This window comes from Chrysemys picta, chromosome 2 (assembly GCF_011386835.1).
Source record: "Chrysemys picta bellii isolate R12L10 chromosome 2, ASM1138683v2, whole genome shotgun sequence".
Taxonomy (NCBI): domain Eukaryota; kingdom Metazoa; phylum Chordata; order Testudines; family Emydidae; genus Chrysemys; species Chrysemys picta.
In genome coordinates, this window is record NC_088792.1 from 112,930,315 (window position 1) to 112,952,058 (window position 21,744).

Below are 21,744 nucleotides of genomic sequence, written 5' to 3' on the forward strand. Positions count from 1 at the left end.
CTGATTTAAAAGATTACTTTGCTTTTTTGGATTACAGTATTTCAAAGCTTCAGTCTTGAGCAATGTTTGGTGGTCTTAACGTACAGCCGGCATAGTGACTATTCTTGCAGATATAATATCTCTGGCTGTAGAGGAAATATTGTCATTAAGACTTGCATGAAACCATGGTATTTGGAATGCAGTACAAATAGCTCTCTTGATTTTTCTTCCTTTAGGGGCCAATCCTGCTCACCTTACCCCTGTCAGTAAGGCGAGCAGGATGGGGGCCTTAGTGTACAAAGAAAGCAAGCTAAATGCTTTCAGTTAATTCTGTTTCATGTTTCTTTGCCTCACTGTTGCTAGTCAATAGAAATTTAATTTAGTAAAATAATTGTTTTTCAACAATTCTTTCTTTTCAAGTGTTATTTTTATTTAAAAAAAAACAACCCCCACAGATGTGACCCTGAAAAAATAGAATGCAGAAGTTAATATCTTCCTTTCTCTCTTTGACATACTTTTAGACTTTAATATCGAAGCTCCTCCTTCCTTTAAACCAGCCAAGAAATACTCTGATATTTCAGGACTTCCTGTAAGTATTTTTTTAAACTTATCTAAATTAGCATCTCATTTCTCACAACACAAAATAAAGATGTATTCAGGTAGGTCCCACTTCAGCAATTTACTTAAACGTGTCCCATTGATTTAGAGCAGGGACAGGCAAACTTTTTGGCCAGAGAGCCGCATTGGGTTTTGTAAATTGTACGGAGGGCTGGTTAGGGGAGGGGGTCGTGGCCCGTCCCCCACCTCCTATCTGCCCCCACCCCGGGACTCCTGCCCCATCCAACCCCCACTGTTCCCTGACAGCCCCCCTGGGACCCCTGCCCCATCCACACACGGCTGGCTACCCCCAGACCTCTGCTGTCCCATCCAACCCCTCCTCTTGTTCCTGACGCCCCCCCTCCCCCCAGGGCCCCTGCCCCATTCAACCACTCCTTCCCCCTGCCCCGTGACTGCCCCCTGCCATCCCATCCAACCCCCCCTCCTTCCTGACTGCCCCCCCGGGACCTCTGCCCCCATTCAACCCCCTGTTCCCCCGACCACCACCCCGAATTCCCCTGCCCTCTATCCAACCCCCCCTGCTCTGTGCCCCCTTACCGCGCTGCCTGGAGCACCGGTGGCTGGCGGCGCTACAGCTGCACTGCCTGGCTGGAGCCGGGCCACGCCACCCCACCACGCAGCTCAGAGCACCAGGTCAGGCCGGGCTCTGTAGCTGCACTGCCCCAGGAGCTCACAGCCCCGCTACCCAGAGCATTGTGCCAGCGGCAGAGCAAGTGAGGCTCCGGGTGAAGGGGACAGCGAGGGAGGGGCCTGGGGTGAGCCTCTCGGGCCAGGAACTCGGGGGCCGGGCAGGACAGTCCTGCGGGCCGGATGTGGCCTGCAGGCCGTAGTTTGCCCACCTCTGATTTAAAGCCAAACCCTGAGCTAAACTGCCTCTATCACATAGCTCCCAAAACCTAGGTGGACTCCATTGCTAAAGATCCAAAGCAGATTAAGAGTCTTGACCCTTGAGATAGCTGCACAAGTTCCCCTACCCTGCCTCTTCCCAGGGGTAGAGTCTGGTTCTCCCCACCCACACACGCTATAGGTGGAGCTGGTAGCTCACATTTCCCATTACAGGAAAGGACCCTGTTTTCAGTTGCTTATAATTTTTCCAAACTTCACGATTCAGACTAAAACTTTCTATGTCCAGTGTCTGTCTCCAGCTCATTATTCTTAGTCTTATTTGGAAAAATGATTCAACAGTTGCAGAGAATAAGATTAGGGAAAAATATGTTGTTTGGCTCACTTTCAAAAAAATTCTACAACTGTTTCATTGAGAAGCTCTAATGCCCCTATGATTTGGAGTAGTAACTTGAAATTTGGCAGTGGGGTAGCCTTTGTGTCAGGGATATACCTTTTGCTGCTGTTATGAAAAAAACACCCACATTTGGCCAAATTATAAGACTTTAAAAAATGTCAGTTCACATATGTTCAGCAGAGACTTGTTAGAATTTGACAGCTAAATTCTCCATCTGCACTGAGCATAGTTAATGCAGTTGCATGCTGTCCTGGAGAACTGGATTTTACTTTTGCTCTGCTACAGATTTCCTATGTGATATTAGTCAAGTCACTTAAATTATATTTTTTAATTAACTGTGTGGTTCCTCAATTTCTGGATACCGAACTTTAAGCATGTGGAATTTGTGGAATTGCTGAGCTGAGTGCAGAAAAACTGCAACTGAAGTCAATAGAAGTTTTGCTTTGAACATGGAAAGTGCCATATAATACTAAATACTCTGAAAAATCAGGTCCTGGGCATCTCAAACTGGGAACCCAAAATTGGTGGACACTTTTGACCTTAATCTCTCTGTGCCTCAGTTTCCCATCCCTAAAGCTAGGATAGTAATACTTCGCTACCTCACAAGGATGTTGTGAACATAAATTCATTGTTTGAATCACTCAGATACTGTAGTGATGAATGTCATAGAAGAGTGCATGGGGAAATTAATAATTCTGTGTTCAGAACAGGATTAGAGTAGTGTGCAGTGAACAAGGTGGAGGGCCACACACTGAAAAATGAGGAGAAAACAAAACATTGAATAGTTGCTCATTAAGTGAGCACCATCCATTCTGGGCACTGAATGCTGAGATAAAAATAGAATGTGATCATGTAATTAAAGATTGTATCATAATGCATACACACAAGGGAGCTGGAATTAAGCTTGTATGAACAACATTAATTCGGGCATTTCCTAACTTTTGAGAGCTTTACTTTGCAACCTTAATTTTCTTTTAACATCTTTTTTTTAATTTTATTTATATATTGTGACAGACCCAGACCAGTGGGGTACAGGAGTCTGGTAGAGGGCAAATATACTGGTCACTGGATGAGTAGTTTTCTGTTCCCTGAGTGACCAGAGAAGGGGCTGCACTAGAGTAATCAGGAACCTGCTAGAACCAGTTAAGGCAGGCAGGCTAATTAGGACACCTGGAGCCAATTAAGAAGCTGCTAGAATCAATTAAGGCAGGCTAATCAGGGCACCTGGGTTTTAAAAACTTTAGTTTGTGGGGCAAGTGTGAGGAGCTGGGAGCAAGAGGCGCAAGGAGCTGAGAGTGAGAGGGTGTGCTGCTGGAGGACTGAGGAGCACAAGCATTATCAGACACCAGGAGGAAGGTCCTGTGACGAGAATAAGGAAGGTGTTTGGAGGAGGCGATGGGGAAGTAGCCCAGGGAGTTGTAGCTGTCATGCAGCTGTTACAGGAGGCACTATAGACAGCTGCAGTCCACAAGTCCCTGGGCTGGAACCCGGAGTAGAGGGCGGGCCTGGGTTCCCCCCAAACCTCCCAATTGACCTGGAATGGGGGTTCTTCCAGAGGGGAAGGTCGCTGGGCTATTCCCCAACCCACATGGTGAATCTCTGAGGCAAGAAAATCTGCCAATAAGCACAGGACCCACCAAGATAGAGGAGGAACTTTGTCACAATATATATATATGTGTATATATAGGCAGTTGGTGGATGTCTCCCAAGAGATCCTTCATCTCTGAGTGGTACCTGCCACTTGGATCTCAGCTGACAACTCCTAAATCTAGAGGGTCAGACCACTGATTCAAACACATGCCTTTCTCCCCTGTCATTTGGGACTTAGCTCGCCCACCCAATAAAACCACTCCCCTTCAGCCAGTTTGCATTTTTTAACTAGAGTATTATATATATTATGGTAGCACCCAGGATCCCCAAGGAATGATCAGGGTTCAGTTGTACTAAGTGCCACATAAACAAGTAATCCAGAAGTTTCTCATTCGATAGAAAAGACAGGGCGCAACATTTGGCTGAAATAGACAAATGGGGGGTTGTTTGTATTATTGTTACCTCACCCTCCCAAACAGATTTTAGCAGAAAAACAGAGGCTGCAACTAGTGTCTTCATCCCCCTCCCCTCCCCTTACAATTGCTTTGCAGGTTTTAACAGTAGCCCTAATTGGGGTTACTTGGGTTGCAGTAACATCTCTGGCCTAGCACAGGGGAGGGCTGCTGAGGGAGCTTAATTGCATAAGCCTTTTCCACTTCCACCTCCCAAAGCAGCTCTATAATTCCCTTCCACATTGGCCTTGACCCTCTTCAGAATTGGTCAGTTAGTGAGCACATGGATTAGAGAGGCTACTATTTCCCTCTGCTACATAAAAATATGTCAGAGTTTGGCTCTTAATTAGCCAGAGGAGACCAAATTTAGCCTGGGGAAGCCTGTAGGTTTCCTACTGACTTCAGCAGACTCTTCCTTTCTTTTTCCCCATCCCCCATTGTCAATGAGCTATGTAAATGTAACTACTCTAGCATGATCCAGATAACCTTTCTCTGATGACTGCATTCAGCACTGCTTTTTTTCTTTTCTCTTTTGACTCTTTCAGTTTTTCATCTGAATTCATCTTGGGACAAATTTCCTATTTTGCTTATGGCTGGAAGGTTTCTCTTGACTGATAAAAATATCCTGCTTAACAACCTTTCTTATTAAGATAGGAGACGGTGTGTCCTTTAAATTGCTGAGTCAGAATTGGTTCATAAGAAGCACGACATTTATTCTTAAAATCACTTCCTAATGGGAAGATACAGTACGTAAGGGAATATTTTAGAAGTCTAGTCCAAAAAATGTCCCCTTGTTCTCTGTGAGAAATCTGATAGCATTTGTATGAGAACATTTCCTGTGAGGAGTGCAGGATTCCCCAAGAAATGTTATGTACAATAAATTCTTTAGCATTACTCATGCAAGGAAGTATTAAATGGTCTGTCTTATATAAAATGAGGAGTGCATTAAAACTCTCCCATCAGTACATCAGCAGTTATGTTAAATACCACAACTGAATTCTGTTGATTCTTGTCTCTCTCTGTGTGGTAACACAGATGGAATTATATCCCTTAATGTTCTAATAAGGCAGCCAATTTATAGTTTTAATGCGGCATATGCTAAAAGTTCAAAAAGAATTGTATTTATGGATTGCATTTGCATTTCTAGACACATAAGCTCTTCTGTTGAAACTTAGAAGGTAGGCCTTTGGTCATATTAACATATAGAACAAAGTAATTTAATCTAACAGAAAAAATTACTCAAATGCTTGAACTTCTGCCTTTTCTGAAAACGTATCAGCTTTGATGCTGTAGAAACAGACTAAGATAATTACATACTTCAAAACATGATAAAGTATCTGTGGCCTTTGACTTAGTTTACAAAATGTGGAGGACTTTTTCCTTGCAAAATTGCATTGCTCTGCTTTCTATCTGATTTAATTATTGCAGAAATATTTGAAAAAGTTTTAATCAGATTGCTTCTAAAATAATTTATCTGAAAATCACTAGATGGTAATTACATCTAGTATACAGTAATATCTTGACCTCCAGTGTGAAGTGTAAGACTGGTAGAGGATCCTCTCAGGGTCACAATTTTTTAACAAACATTTAATGAAATGCAATAAATAAGTAGATATGATTTAGCTGAAAAACTTATTGCTATTGTCCATTAAAAATCAACAGGTTTGCTTAGATTTTCTTACACACCTTGAGCCAAACTCATAGAACTTTGGTGTACCTACAACTATATACCCAAAATAACTGTGTTGACTACATCAGGGATTATATTGGCCCTTCATTAAGTCCTACATTTGCTATTTTCTGAAAGGTAAAATATTTTCCATGTTAAGTTAATGTTTTGTGACGTTTAAAAAAAAATGCTATGTGGCAATAGTTCTCAATATATATACTCTGCTACATAACTTTTACCAGCCCTGGCTGTTGACTATCCTATAGCCCCTTACTGAGTTTTCACTTTAGAGTGCCCTCCAAATTTTTCCGCCATGGAGAACATTTCCTTCCCACCATGGACCTGGCAGGGGGTTCAACACTACACCCTGAATCTGGGGGGACCTACAGAGCCTGTGCTCTTCTGCAGTGCTTCCTGTCCCCTGGTTCCTTTGGTAGTATGCTTCTTAAGGAAAGCAAGCTTCCAGTGCCTCAGCCGTCCACCATCCCAAATCTCTTGTCAGGGAGAGCAAGAAAGGAAGGTTTCAGATCACTGCTGGGTATGACATAAGATAATACGAACAGGGTCAACAGTTATTTCAGATGGGCCTAGGGCGGAGAGAACAATAGCATGGAGATTAGCTTTTCTCTTGGTTCTACCCAATGTGCTGAGCCTGATAGCTAATATATGCTCAAGCTTTCTGGGGCAACAGGGTGGGAGGGATGATGCAGAGGAGCTGGAACCTCACCTAGGAAGCCCTAATCCAAATGTAGCAGAAGTGGAGGATACAAGCTAGACTAGGGGTGGGCAGACTTTTTGGCCTGAGGGCCACATCTGGGTATGGAAATTGTATGGCAGGCCATGAGTGCCCGGTGGGGGAGGGGGACTCTATGGGGTGTAGAAGGGGGGGGTCTATAAGGGATGTTACCGAGGTGGGGGCAGAGGGGACTCATAGGGTGTGGCACGGGGGGGGGGCTCTACAGGGGCATACTGGGGACTCTTAGGGGCCCTGCCGGCAGTGACCCCAAGGCGGCCGTACCGGGCACTGCCACGTGTGGAGACACCCTAGCTGGGATAGGTGCGACCCCTGGGTGGTTTCGAGGCTCTCGAGGGTGGGGCCATAGAAGACTGGGAGGAAATTGGGCGCGCTGCTGCCTGGAAGGCAGGGGGCGGGGGCGGCGTTTCCAATCCCGGAAACAGCATGGTGAAGTCGCACCTGTGCATGTGGCTCTGCATGCCGGAAGATGGTGCTCATCAAGGAATTGTGAATCGGGGGCTGGGGAGTGCCAGACGGAACGGAGCAAGCCCCCGACCCTGCTCCCCGGCAGGAGCTCGAGGGCTGGATTAAAACGTCTGACAGGCCAGAAGTGGCTCCCGGGCTGTAGTTTGCCCACCCCTGAGCTAGACCAATGTTAGTTGTGTCACTCGGCTACATTATGATGCTGAAAGCAAAAATCTGGAGTAATGCAAAACACTGAGTTCAAATTTCTTATCAGTTCAGTCACAGAACCAAAAGCTTTTTCTTTACAAAAATCTTTGCCATTTTAAAGAAAACTAAAGCTACAAAAAATCCGACACAAGCAGGGAAATCAAGCCACAGCTTTCAGACCACCCATAATTCAGCCTCTTTGTTGGTAATATATTGGCAACAACCCCATTCTTTGGAGAACTACCTTGTAAAGGACTGTACCAGACACACAGTTGCTAGGGTGATGTTAGAGAGCTGTGGTAGTTTTTTTTTTTTTTTCTGCTGTGTAGATTTGTATGTGAAGCTATTTTAGCCCTATTATGTTTAATGCATTTTTGATGTAAAAGCTTTTTCAGGGAACTGTTTAGTTCTTGCAAAAGTTTTGACATGTGAGGGAAGAAAGAGGAAACGAATTTTTGTCACATGCTAACGTCTCATAAATTTCTCGTTGTTACACACATTATTATGGACTCAAGAAATGTTTTGTTTTGACATTTTTATTGAGATTTCTCTCTGAATGGTATCTCTGCCATTGTTTCTTTTCCAGGCAAATTATACAGATCCACAGAGCAAGCTGAGATTCAGTAGCACTGAAGAATTTGCTTACATTCGGATGCTTCCTTCAGACGTTGTTACAGGTTACCTGGCATTAAGAAAAGCAACGAGTATAGTTCCTTAAGACTTGCAAAATGCCTTTGAATGACCAGCCATGGATTGGGATAACACTCAGTGTTTTAAATAAAACTCTGATTGTGGCATTGGGATTATTGAGGGGGGGAGGGGTTGTTACAAATTAATACTCATATTTATGTCTGAAAGTGGCTTTAGATTGAAATGTGCATTCGAAAGAATATTTAGTTTTAATTTTGATATATCTGTATATTTGTTAGCTTGCTGACTCTTAAGAATCCTGTTGTAGTCAACAAAAGATCCTGAATGTTTAGGGTGCAGTCCTGGCCCTACTGAAATCCGTCTGAGTTTTGCCAGTTACTGCAGTGGGGCCAGGATTTCACCCTTGCTATTGTTAAGTGCATTGATATTTGTCTCAGAAGAAGGAGTGATCTGAGCCCAGGAGTAGTGACCAAGAACTCCTGAGTTCTAAACCTGCCTTGCATATGGAGAAGTCACAAACTCTTCGCTTCAGTTTGCCCCCTCTGTAAAATACTTGTCTGAATACTGTTGTGGGGATTAGTTGGTTAATGTCTATTAAGCGTATTGAAAATGAAGATGTCTATTCAAATGCTAATATGCTAATATTTATATTGCAAGCTTAAATATGGGGCAGGGCGCTGGGTGGGGAAACAGATACTGAATAACTTGGGATATTTTAGCTTCCAGATAATCAAGAGAACTGTCAGTGTAATTAAAATTATACACACAAACTATGATACGAGACTCAATCATAACCAATAAGGAAAAGAGGGGTGAATTAAGATTGCATAAATTCTGGCATTTCCTTAACTTTTGAGTACTTGACTTTGCAACCCTAATAATATTCTTTTTAATGTATTTTTTGTATGAAATTTCCTAGTTTTAAAAAAAAAAAAAACTGAAAGAACAAAAATTCCATCATTAGCATCATAGAAACACCTCCATGGTTCATCAACAAGGTTGGAATCTTCTGATTCGCCACACTGATCTCGGTCGCAGGAACTAGTGGAGCAACTGATAGCAATAGTGGGTTGGCATCTGCTCTATGGACCAGCACTAGAGGGGTGTTAGATGCTTTCCCAACTGATTTCACAGATATTTGTTCACAGGAGAGGAATGATGAGACTTGGAAATCTTGGATTCCAGTCCAGGTTTTAGAGGGGAGTGTGATCTAGGGGGCACAGTCTGTTCTGCCTGTTCCTCCTCCTAAAGTATGATCCCCTCTGCCTTTTCCCCTCCAACCTGTCTCTGTCCTATCTCTTCCCCATGCCTGGCTCCCTGTCCCAGCCTCCTTGCCCCACAAGTCCTCATCTCACCCATTTGGGCATCCAATTCCAGTCTCTCTCTTCCCCCCAAGTCCCTTTGCTCAGTTATTCCAAGTCCCCCACCTCACTCTCAGCTCCTTGTCTTGTCTACATGCCCAGTGAGTCCCTGTTCCCTCTCTCCTGGCTCCTCAGCCAGTCATTCTTTCCCTAGCCCTGGCTTCCAGTGTCTCACCCACCCCGCCCAACGCATGCTCCCAGTCCTAATCTCCCTCCCCGAGCTACTTGGCTAGTCTGGGTCTCCCCTGCCTCTGGCTCCCTCTCCTAGTCTCTGCCCAGCTAGTCCCAGTTGTCCCCCTGCAACCAATCTTGTCAGATCTGTCTCCTCTGTCTCACCGCACCACTGGTTCTTAGTCCCATAGTCTTTTATTGAATTTTAATGGCCAGGTTAGGGAGGAACGGAGTCATTGTGATCTTGTGGAATGAGCCTGGGCTCATGGTAGCAGGTCTGTTCTAATCAGAGCTCTGCCACTGACTCGCTAAGTTACCTTGAGCAAATCGCTTCATTTCTGTCTGTTTCCTCGTTTGTGAAACGGGGCTAATGGTGCTTAGGAGTCTAATCTCCCATTAATGAATGTCTGTACTGTGTTTTGCACACACAGCCCTATGGCAGTGCTAATTATTATTATTATAGATTTTTCTCTACTGCCGGGATGTATACACAGAGTACTGTCAACATTGGCTTACTTCCAAGCCCTAAACAGGAAGGTTAATTAATGGGAAATTTCAAATTTACCGGCTGTATCTGGGATTTAAATGCCCATTTTTTATGATCCAAAACTTACAAAACAAAGTCAATTAAAAAATCTTTTTGACGTGTTTACAACAGGTCCCTCAAATCCTTGGATATTGGATAATGCCACAACTATATCCCAGAACAGGAAATAATAAAACAGTATATCTCACTTGATGCCAGTAAACATCAAGGCCACATTCACTTCCCATATGTGTTTTAAAAGGGATGTTTTCTCCTTACTTTATGTACTGAAGAGGTGTTTAAGATAAGCTTAACTTTGATATGAAAAGAAATCTTGTAGTACTACTGTAAGATCAGTATAGCTTTGACTAAGCAGACAGCAGCTCAGAAAATTGGATTTCAGCACAGGTTATTCGCTCCCACAAACACATTTAAAATTCTTTTGGTACAAATCCACATAGGAATGCTTTTAGAGTCCACTTTTCCCCTCCGTTTTGTTATAGCCATGTTGGTCTCAGGATACGAGAGAGACCAGCTGAGTGAGGTAATATATTTTATTGGACCAACTTCTGGTGGGTGGAAGGGACAAGCTACTGAGCTTCCCAGAACTCTTTAAAGTCCCTAGCAGGTGTGCTGTTGGGGATCATACAATGTCACTGTGTAACCAGATTTGTTTAAAAGTTTCTACTGTACAGCATATATAAAAAAATAAAAATTAAATATCACATTTGAAAACCTGAGTTTGTGTCATGCTGAATGAGATTGTAATTATTAGAGGCATATAAGGTTCAGAGGTCTGCATTTTTAAAAAAATAATATTTGATGGGCCCATCTCTTTGTGACTGTTAGGGTCCCTTTTTCTTCTCTCCTCTTTCTTGTTAGCTATTGCTTCCCTTTTTTCTCATCCCAAGTGGCTCACTTATAATCATTAAGCTATGGAGTAGTAATGATAGGAAGTGAAAGAAGCAAGTCACTTGGGACACTTAATATTAAACTGAACAAAGTCAGTTTGCTATGTGGAATAATCAAAATATACTTGAATTGGTAGAAAGTTGAACTATAACTCTTTTCCAACATCTGATTGTCATTTACTCCATCTATTTGTGTGTATAGTGTATGGACCTGCTACTGTGTCACTGGTTTCAGTGAGAGCAGGATTATCTTTGTAATTACATACAAATTGAAAGTTGAACAAACCAAGAGCTAATACATGCTATTGAGAAGTGATTTTTAAAATATATATTTTGGGGCAGCTTAAGGAGAGGTGAAGACTGAAAAGAACATATAACCTTATACATTTCCTTTAAATGGTAAGGAGAACATAGAAAGGAAGATAATTTTGAAATGGCAAACATTTTGAGGGGGAGCACCTTATTCAGAGAATGGATTTTGACTATTAATGCATCCCCATGTGCAGCATTGTCTGCTCATGATCTTGGAAGGGCTTAACTATTAAATGTCAAGACATCACTGTCTATAAGTTGTCACCTATTGATACAGACCACACAAATGTGTTTCTATTAATAAGCTCTATAATATTCGTGAATGATTTATCCACCAATTATAGTACCCCATTTTCCCCTACATAATTATGCTTCTAAGGACCTGATCCACGAAGGTGCTTAGCACCTCAAGTCCCATTGAATGTAGGGTGTCCAGCAGTTTACAGGACTGGGCCCTGTGAGGGGGAATTTGGTTTCAACTTTCAAAGCTTTCTTCTTTGAGGGGAGAGGGTGGTCCCCTTAATTCAACACCCCAAAGAGGACCAGGACTTCTGTACCTAAACTCAAAGATCTCAGATCATCCACTAACTGCCTAATCCCCCCATTCTGCCAAGTGTCCACTCACTGTTGTCCTGGAAACACCTTTAGGATGTGGTTCCACCTGCACAGTTTATTATAATCTTTGTTTGTAATAACTCATGTTGTTTTACACCTTAGGGTTGAAGGGTACCATGGAAAGCAGTCACTCTCAGAGCCCAACAGTTCCTCACTTTCTCCCATCGAGGAATCTGCATCCTCATGAAGCTCCCACCTAAGGGTATTCACAGAATCTAGAAGAAGCAAAGGAACACGGTGGGGAGTTGCCTTTTTTTCCAGGTTTGCAAAAGGGAATATTTGCATGTCTTTGCTGTTAAAGGAACAGTGAACGAGTAGGCTACAACTTTAAAACAAGTTTCATAAATTATTCTGTGAAGATAAATGCTCAAACCTCACATGAAATCCATTCTCTTAAAGAGAAATGAATTAGTAGTAAAGTGAAGACAGTTTATCACTTGAATTTATGAACTGGTTTCAAGGCTTCTTAGAATCTGTAACTCATTTTTTTTGTGGCTTACATATGCACAGACTAGCATGTAATTTTCCTTTCTGAGATACAGTGGGAAGGAGAAAAGTTCACAGATTTGATAATTAGATTCTGAAAAGGTCACATGTAAAGTCCTTTTTAAAGAGAGCCAGCCAAGCAATATCTGTGTTACTGCAGAACACTTCAATCACTCAGAAGATGATGATCCCATAAATACTAGAAGAATTCATAAAAATGCCTACTTATTTTTTTCATTTTAGCCTGTGTGTTTTGATTACAAACCACTTTTCTTTGCCTGCTGAAAGGCGGGTGGAATGTAATACAGTAATACATTTTCTTGTAAGAAAAAACATTTTGTTTAAGTCCACTTGGCATCGCCATGTATTGCTTGACTTGGTTTTCTATTATCTGAGGAGCTTAACAAATCCAGTAGTTTCAGATGACTACACTATTGTAAATCACAGTCTACAGAATGCAATAGGAGTAATCTCTTGAGATACCTAATAATAACTAATAAACTGTGTTTAAAGTACTGGTAAGTATTGCTTGTGTAATTGAATAAGGTTTATGACCTATGAGATCACAGGTTTTAAGTATAGAACATCACTTTCCCTGCTGCTGTAGCCTGAAAAACAATAAGTACTACATATAAATTGCAATACTAGTGGACTAGATAATATGATTTTTATATTTTAAACTTACTGTTGCCAGCACCTCGCCTCTGGGGTCGATTTTTCTCTCAGTTACTTGACTGCAGGGACTCAGTTATTTGACTCTGTTAAACTTGACATTAATTTAACAGAATAGGATCTGGTCACGGGAATTTCAAAAATCTTCCTCAATGTACTATACTTGGGACTCACTAACCTTCACTTTGCACAAAATTCCACCAAATGAAAGGAATGAAAAAACTTATCTCACCAATGCAGGTTACCTGTACCGCACAAATGCATTTAAACGGACCATTTTTTCCATGGAACAAGTTTTACTTTAATGTGAAACTTTTTTTTTTTTAATTAAACAAGGGGGAACAATCCTCTAGTGCACGGATTTGTGACCACAGATAAAGTATTATCAGCATTACAGTGAAGAATGTTGTTTCATAGTAGAAATGTTGGGTCAAATTAGTCTGGCATATCCATGTCTAACTCCCCTGATTTCAGTGAAATCTCACACACTTATGCAAGCAGGGGATATGGCCAGCTCTCTCCTTTAAGTTCTTACAGCAATTGGGTAACATACACTGGCAGCCATATTCTCTGTAACCCTGGACGATTACCTCCAAGAGATTAAATTCCTTTGGTAGTGTGGTTACTTTTAATATTTCTTAAGCAGCAATGTAGACCAGGCCTAAGTCGAAGTAAATTATGTCGCTGGGGGAGGGTGTGTGTGAAAAAAATCACTCCCTGAGCAACGTAGCTTACATTGACCAAAGGTGGTGTCTACATCATGCTATGTTGCTGGGAGATGCTGTCCCACCAACTTAGCTTTTGCCTCTCAGGGAGGTGGAGTACTGAAATCAATGGGAGAGCGCTCTGCTGTCGACTTACCGCATCTTCACCAGACCCACTAAATCAATGCCACTGCATCGATCACAGCAGCGCTAATTTAGCGTGCCAGTGTAGACAAGCCCTTACTGTTGCAGCACCACCAGAATAGCAATGATTAGCATAGAGAAGACTCCATTTGGCACCTGCCATTTAAATGCCATGCACCTTAGCTAAGGTCCATTGAAGATTATGGAAAATCTGTCATTAACTTTATGGGGTTTTGGATCATCATGGCCCATGTCATCCAACCCTATTCAGAACAGGTCTGCACAATACTGGGTTTGAAACAACAGTGTCCATGAAACACCTTGTGTCTACTAGGACTCCCACTATTGTTACCAGTGTTGGAGCTGAATGGGGTGGTAGCAAAAGAGGGAAATTTTAAGGGGGGAAAAAATGCTATTGTAGACAAGGCCATAAAACTTTGTCTTTGGAATGGTGATAATCTCTCCCCAGCTAAACCTGTTTTTAGTTTGCCATTATCAACCCAATTTTGTCATCTCCCCTGTCAACTTTTCCAAAACTGAGGCAAGAAATGTCACACACATTATTATTTTTAAGTTTGAGATAAACTGGACAAGTCATCATCAAAGATGAGGGCTTAAAACTCCCAGGTTTAAAATACATTTTTTCCAAAACTGTGTTTCTGTTCTTGTCTCAGGAAGAACAGTAATAATGGGTGTCCTTAAAGACCCACACATCGATTGGTCAAATATCACCTCAGGATAAGGGTTAGAGAAGGAATTTCTTGACACCTTAAAAATTATTTCTGTAGGGTGAAGCTAGTTTCAGAGCACATAAGAGGAGAAGCTATTCTAGATTCAGTCCTAAAAAACACACATGAGTTAGCTCAAGTAGTAATTATAACTGAGTCACTAAGTAATAGTCACCAAAATATAATTAGAGTCAACCTCGTCCCATGTAACACTAAACTCCTAACAAATGGGGCATTTCAGTACAAAATGAGTGCTAGTCAAAAGAGGCCCTAATTCAAACAAGGAAATTGAAAGCCATAGATAGACATGCAAGCTACTTAAGCAAACCATTATAGAGCCACGGAAGGCATGCTAAGTAGACAAAAAAGGAAGCAGGAAAGCTAGAAAGAAAATAGCATAGCTACCTGGCAGGGTTCAAGAGGTAATTTTTCTCTCACAGCTAGTGTTCAGCAAATGGCAATCTAAACCCTACTGAAGTCAATGGGAGGGGGGCGGGGGAAAGGGAGCATAAACAATGGCAGTTCATCTGGGAGAAGGGAACCTTAAAAGATAATAATTCTAACAGAAAACAAAATGGTTCACAATCAGGTAAATGCATATATCGAATAGTTTAACATAAGGAAACACAGTTTTGGCTCCCCAGTTACAGTTAGCCAAGTCTAACTAGTCACTATTTATTTGAGAAACTTGACCACAAAACAAAAAACCTGAAGACAAAACTCTTTCAGGTTTTGCTCAGCACCTCTCATGATCAGATACACTGGCACCTTTCCCAAGTCTTACCCCTCTCTTTTCCCTCCGAGCTTCTCTAGGGAAATTTGCCCCAGTGTAACAACATCCATGTAAATACATTGCATGGTGCAATTTACCCTAGTAACATACAACGAGTTGGCATTAGGGGTTTGCACTGGTGAAATGACACCAATGTAGTTCTGCCAGCGCAAATTTCTATCATCTGGATCAGACCCAGACATAGTAGCACAAATGGTACCTATCACCGCACATTGATCTCACACTCCTGCAATAACTAGAAACAACGGTGTGGGTGAAAGACAGAGTGGCAGTTAGGCCAGGTCTATGCTACAGATGTATATCAGTAGAACTAAATTGCCCAGGAGTGTGGAAAAATCCACACCCCTCAGCAATGTAGTTATGCCGCCCTAACCACAGTGTGTAGACAGTGCTATGTTGCCGGGAGAACGTCTCCCACTGACATAGCTACTGCTGCTCAGGGAGATGGGTTAACTACACGGATGGGAAAAGCTCTTGCATGGGTGCAGCTCCAGTGGTTTCAGTGTAGACCAACCCATAGAGTGACAGGTTTAGCTTTAAAAAGCAACAGATGGTCCTGTGGCACCTTTAAGACTAAGAGAAGTATTGGGAGCATAAGCTTTCGTGGGTAAGAACCTTTAAATTCTTTTTTTGGCTGAGTCATTTAAAATGAAGCTTTAAGGCCCTTTGCACTAGATTAACAAAGGAGTTTAAGCATGGTGATACTCCGCGTTGCCTCGCCTAACTATTAGGCACCTAGGTTCCCTATACAATGACTGGGAAGAGATTGGTTCCTAAGAATGGGCTTCACAAATGCCAGCACACTGGGCAACTCCCCACCAAAACTAGCCAAAGGAAGATACCAAGGCAAGGGAGGCCTCCTAAACCTCCCTCAGGGACTTCTCTGCCTAAGTCTGGGCTGGAGAGAGGTGCCGCCATCTGCGTGGAATTCTCTGCAAAGCCACCTTTGGCCTTAGGCGCCTATGCCATTTTTGCAAGGAGAGCCTTTAGCCCAGTGGATGGGGTACTCAGCTAGGTTGTGGGGGATCCCTGCTTTAAGTCTCCCCCTCGACCTGTTAGGGAGAAGGGATCTGCACATAGATTTGCCACCACACAGATGATTGCACTACTAGGGAGCTATGGGATATGCTGATGTGGGGCTCCCTCAGACTCTCTGTTCCACTGTGGATAAATAGTGAAAATCATTGAGACAGCGTGAGCATGACAATGACGCTGTAGCCTGGGGGTTAGAGCACTCACCTGAGAGGTGGGAGACCCAGGTGCAATCCCACTGCTCCAATGACTTTAAATATTTATCCACAGTGGAACAGCTTCAACAGAGAGACTGAGGGAGCTGCACTACAGAACAGCCCATAGCCCAGTACTTAGGGCACTCATTTGAGAGATAGCAGATCCTTGTTCAACGCCCTTCTCCCCCTCAGGTGGAGATCAGAGATCTCTCACATCCCAGGTGAACACCCTAACCCCCAGGCCTAAAGTTATTAGGGAAATTCTCCTCCTCCTCTCCCTTCCCCCAGCCATTTCATGTGAGCTCACCTATAGGTGCCCGATCTAATAAATGACGACAGAGCTCACCTACTGGATCAGGCCCCACAGGCAAGTTAGGCAGAGGAGCACCTTGTGACGTTGTGCAGTCTATATGGTTTTATAAAAATATAAGTGAATATAATGTAACTGGGATATGCTTCATGCAAAAAGTCTCTTGTAAGGTATCATTACAAAGCTCATAATCTACTGAGTGTGATCATCCTATTTGTAGAAATGTACCACTCTTGTATCTAAAACTATAAATATAAAACATAACTCTGAGGGCCTATTGTAATTTATGTAAAGTGTGGGCCATTAAGGATGGTTTGGAATCTTGATGACTCCCATTGTCTGCAGATGGCTGTATTTACCTGTTAGTCTTCCTGTATGTGTGTGTGCTGGCGAGTGAGTAATGAAGTCTTGCAGTGACATGTGATCATGTCACCTGAACTGGCATCCATTTTTAACCTGGTGCTTTTCCAGTGAAGGGGGGGGTGGAAACCCAGAGGGACAAAGGGTTCCCGCCTTATGCAAAAGATATATAAAGGGGTGGAAGAGAACAAGGGGTGAGGAGCCATCATGAAGAATCCCCTAGCTATCACCTGAGCTGCAACAAGAGCTGTACCAGGGGAAAGAATTGTGCCCAGGCTTGGAAGGTGTCCAGTCTGAGGAAAAAACTTGCTGAAGCATCTCTGAGGGTGAGATTATCTGTATTCAGTTTGATTAGGCATAGATATGCACATTTTATTTTATTTTGCTTGGTGACTTACTTTGTTCTGTCTAGTATCAGAGGGGTAGCCGTGTTAGTCTGAATCTGTAAAAAGCAACAGAGGGTCCTGTGGCACCTTTGAGACTAACAGAAGTACTGGGAGCATAAGCTTTCGTGGGTAAGAACCTCACTTCTTGCATCTGAAGAAGTGAGGTTCTTACCCACGAAAGCTTATGCTCCCAGTACTTCTGTTAGTCTCAAAGGTGCCACAGGACCCTCTGTTGCTTTGTTCTGTCTGTTACTACTTTGAACCACTTAAATCCTACTGTCTGTATTTAATAAAATCACTTTTTATTTAGTAATTTACCCAGAGTATGTATTAATACCTGAGGGAGCAAACAACTGTGCATATCTCTCTCAGTGTTATAGAGGGCGAACAATTTATGACTTTGCCCTGCATAAGTTTTATGCAGGGTAAAACGGATTTATCTGGGGTTAGACTCCATTGGGAGTTGGGCATCTGAGTGCTAAAGACAAGCACACTACTGTGAGCTGTTTTCAGGTAAACTTGCAGCTTTGGGACAAGTGATTCAGACCCTGGGTCTGTGTTAGAGCCAGACAGGAGTGTCTGGCTCAGCAAGACGGGGTGCTGGAGTCCTGAGCTGGCAGGGAAAACAGAAGCAGGGGTAGTCTTTGCACATCGGGTGGCAGCTACCAAGGGGGTTTCTGTGATCCAACCCGTCACACACCTGTCTTCCCCCCGTTCGTGCAGCACACTGGAGCTAAGGCATGCAGACAGGGCCGGTGCAAGGATATTTTGTACCCTAGGCGAAACTTCCACCTTGCACCCCCTCCCTCCCCGTAACATCAGTTCACTGAGGGGCAAATCCCAATGAGTCTTTATAGACTCCAGGGGCCAGCCATGCCCAGGGGCTGCTCCCCAGACCAGGTTCCCCCCTCCCCGTCCCCTGAATTCTCCTGGAGGGTGTACAGCCCCCCCCGTCAGCCCAGCCCAGCCCACCCCGGCGGCCCCTGCCCCGAGTCCACTCACTGGCTTTGCCGGGCTTGGGCTGCTGCAGCAGCAGCCGGAGCCGGGGGGGGGTGGGAAGTTGCTTCGGGCCCCGGGCCTGCCCCCGAGCTGGGCATCCCAGCCCCAGCATGCTCCCACCTGCGAGGCTGCATCCCAGCCAGGGCTCCCTCTCTGGCCGGGCTGGAGCAGAGAAGTGCTGCATGCGCGGCCCGGGCCTTGCCCCCGGGCTCAGGGGAGCCTCCTCCCTGCTCCCAGCCGGACCCGGCGAGCCTGCAGCAGCTCAGGCCGGGCGGCTGTGGGAGGTTCTGCAGCACGGGTCCTTCCTGGGTGGGGGAGCTCGGGCTCCTGGGAGCCACCACCACGCGCCGAGAAACTTTCCCCTGCGCCGGGACCCAGCAGAGGCTCCGCAGGGGGGAGGCAGCCCGGGCTGCACAGACCGCTGGCAGGGGGGCTCCTTGCACGGCCGGGACGGATGGGGGAGACTGAGGCTCTGCCAGAGCCGCCGGGGATGCTCGGAGGAGGGAGAAGCAGCCGCGGGTCCCCTGCAGCTGCCTGCAGAGACGCCACTGTGGGCATGGGGTTGCAGCAGCACGGGAGGAGGGGGTTTGCAATCCGCAGCGGAGGAGAGGGGGCAGTGGGTAGGGTTATCATACCTCCGTATTTTCCGGACGTTTTTATATATTTAAAAAATCCTCCCGGACGGTGATTAACAACTAAAAAGCAGGACATGTCCGGGAAAATACAGACGTATGGTAACCCTAAAACTGGTGCTCCTATGCCCGACAGCAGCCTGAGCTTGCAGCCCAGCGGGGGCGGAGGGACAAGGCAGAAAGAATAACAAGACACCCAGCCCGCCTCACGATGGCGGAGAGTCACAGTTCCCTGCAGAGACCCCTCTACCCTCTACCCTCACGCAGAATGGACATGCAGAAGATACCTAATTAAAAGCACTAAACTTGAGAATAAAAATTGTCAGTCACAGGTTTTTTGATATGCTTTGAAGTTTATCAGACATTTATTTGCAAAAACTTTGTAGTAAGGGCGAGTCAGCTGTCTTGCTGAATACAACATTAAATATTATGGAATACATGATGCAGCTCTTCTCTGTTTTACATTTTCTTAATCAGTATTGCTAAGCTGACTTTATATTTTAAATGTACTCTTAAGCCTTCATAAAGTAATCATTCCAGATTACTACATATTTAACTCACTGAAACAGACATCATTTTAAATTAATCAGTCACAGAGGTTTAGTGTGTTCATAACAATGTTCATTGCTTTTAGAAAAAGGGAACACTAATTTACTGTGTGTGATCTCCATAACAATACACATGTTTATGAAATTTCACCAACTTTAAAAAAATATGTTTCCAAAGATTTTAGGCATAACAAAGGATTTTATATCTTACTAAGGTACTGATTTTGCTTAAAACTAGTTTATCAAATAGTCAAAAGTAAAGAAAGGGAAACTCTTTGTCCAGCTATCTGGAAGCAAAGGGCTGTTGCTTCCTTCAATGAGTGAGGGGTGGGGAGGGGGTGAAGGGAGAAATGGATGGACAGAAAAGACAGGAAGATTTTGGAAGTAATTTTTTTTACTATAATAATTAAAATGTGCATTTTAGATAAGGGTGGTCTTTTGAAGAATTTATTTAAAAAAACATGTCTGAAGATCCAAGCATTTAAGGCTAAAGATGATTGTGCATCTAAAAATCTATGCAAGGATTTTTTAGAGATGTGATTTTATAATCTTCACCAACTCACTAATGAAATATTTTTAAAGCAAATTTTAAACTAAGGGTACATCTACACTACAGGGGGGAGTCGATTTAAGATACGCAAATTCAGCTACGTGAATAGCGTAGCTGAATTCGACGTATCGCAGCCGACTTACCCCGCTGTGAGGACGGCGGCAAAATCGACTTCTGCGGCTTTCTGTCGACGGCGCTTACTCCCACCTCCGCTGGTGGAGTAAGAGCGTCGATTCGGGGATTGATTGTCGCGTCCCAACGGGACGCGATAAATCGATCCCCGAGAGGTCGATTTCTACCCGCCGATTCAGGCGGGTAGTGTAGACCTAGCCTAAGGTCCTGTGGACTGACATGTTCTGAGTAAATATTACAGTCATGCACCACTGTTTTTGTCAGTACATTCAGAAACTGACAGTAGATACCTGGGGGTTGGCAAATGCCTGTTAAATGTCTTCATTACCCCTTGAATGGCTCTTTAACAGTTTCAGTGTTGTGCTAATAGGTCTGGCAGGCTGGAGACTGTTTCTCTTTTAACTACTAGATCCCCTTCCCAGGAAGACTCAGAGCCTGCAGGAAGGGTCAGAACAGGGACAGGAAAACCAGTAGGGTGGACACTAAGACCCAGTGGTGCCCCAAATTTTCAGGTGCCCTACGCAGCTGCCTATGCCTGAAGACGGCCTTGGGCGCCCCCAACCACTTGCCGCCCTAGGCGACTGCCTAGTTCACCTAGTGATTGCACCAGCCCTGCATGTAGATGCCTAGAATGAAGCTGCAGTGCACAGGGAACTTTTACTGCAAAAACGTAGGCGTCAGGTGAGTTTAAGTGCCTACAGGATTCGGCAGCAACTGAGCAGTGGTTTTTCCCAGTGGAGTCTGATTCTTGGATTCAGGTGCCCGAAATGGCATTTAGGCACCTGCATCCTTTTGTGAACCTACCCCTTTAAAATACCATCTAAAAAGCACAACTGCAACTCTATCTATAAATGCCTTATAAATAAAAGTACAGTAGTTAAGTAAAATCTAGCAGATAAATCATGATTAAACTTGCCAAAATATAGAGTTTAACAATGCTATGAACAGATTAGGCCAGGCTATTAAAGTAAAACTCTACAGGTGACTTGTAGATGCTTCATTGATGTACTGATCCAGATATTTGGGTGGAGGAGACAGATCTGATATTTTTACAAGTTTCGTGAGGTTTTGAAAAAACCAGACATCTGCATTTTAATCTTTGGAAATTCCTGAGATCAGCAAGACTATCATCTGCAGTATTTAACCACAAGTTAGACCCACCTCTTAGAAAGTATATAAGTCTTATGATTGCTGAAAAAGAATTCCTTTATACGTAATGATGGGGTTGTGCTTTAAAACATTTATCTTCAAATGAGAGGTTAAGTTCATGATAATTCATGGGTTTGCTATAAGTGAGTTACTGTATGTGTCCTACTCTGACTAATTTAGATAAGTACAGCTTTCACCTTCTTTCATTGTCTGGTATATTTATATTGCAGCTGTGGGTGTCATACTATTGATAAAAACCAAGCGATAAAAACAGCACTGCTGCACTAAATTGATAAAAATCAAGCAATAAAAACAGCATCACTGAAATAGCTTCACACAATATCTGTTGTCAACAAATCTCCAATCTGAGATTAAAAATCTCCAAGCTGAGATTAAATAACTCCTACAAACTACAGGCC

At 43.6% G+C, this 21,744-nt stretch overlaps 1 protein-coding gene and 1 long non-coding RNA gene across 5 annotated transcripts in view; one reads left to right on the forward strand and one right to left on the reverse strand.

Annotated features, from left to right (window-relative positions):
* INO80C (INO80 complex subunit C) overlaps positions 1-10,400 on the forward strand; it is an 88,704-nt gene extending 78,304 nt beyond the window's left edge. For both annotated transcript variants that reach the window (XM_042842229.2, XM_005296562.5), the window contains 2 exons: positions 501-568; positions 7,543-10,400. In XM_042842229.2, coding sequence (XP_042698163.1) covers positions 501-568; positions 7,543-7,674 — 200 coding nt within the window. In that variant the 3' untranslated portion in view covers positions 7,675-10,400. The remainder of the gene's footprint in view (positions 1-500; positions 569-7,542) is intronic.
* LOC122172366 (uncharacterized) overlaps positions 1-21,744 on the reverse strand; it is a 364,131-nt gene that overhangs the window by 15,831 nt on the left and 326,556 nt on the right. The gene's annotated exons all lie outside the window — the stretch shown is intronic.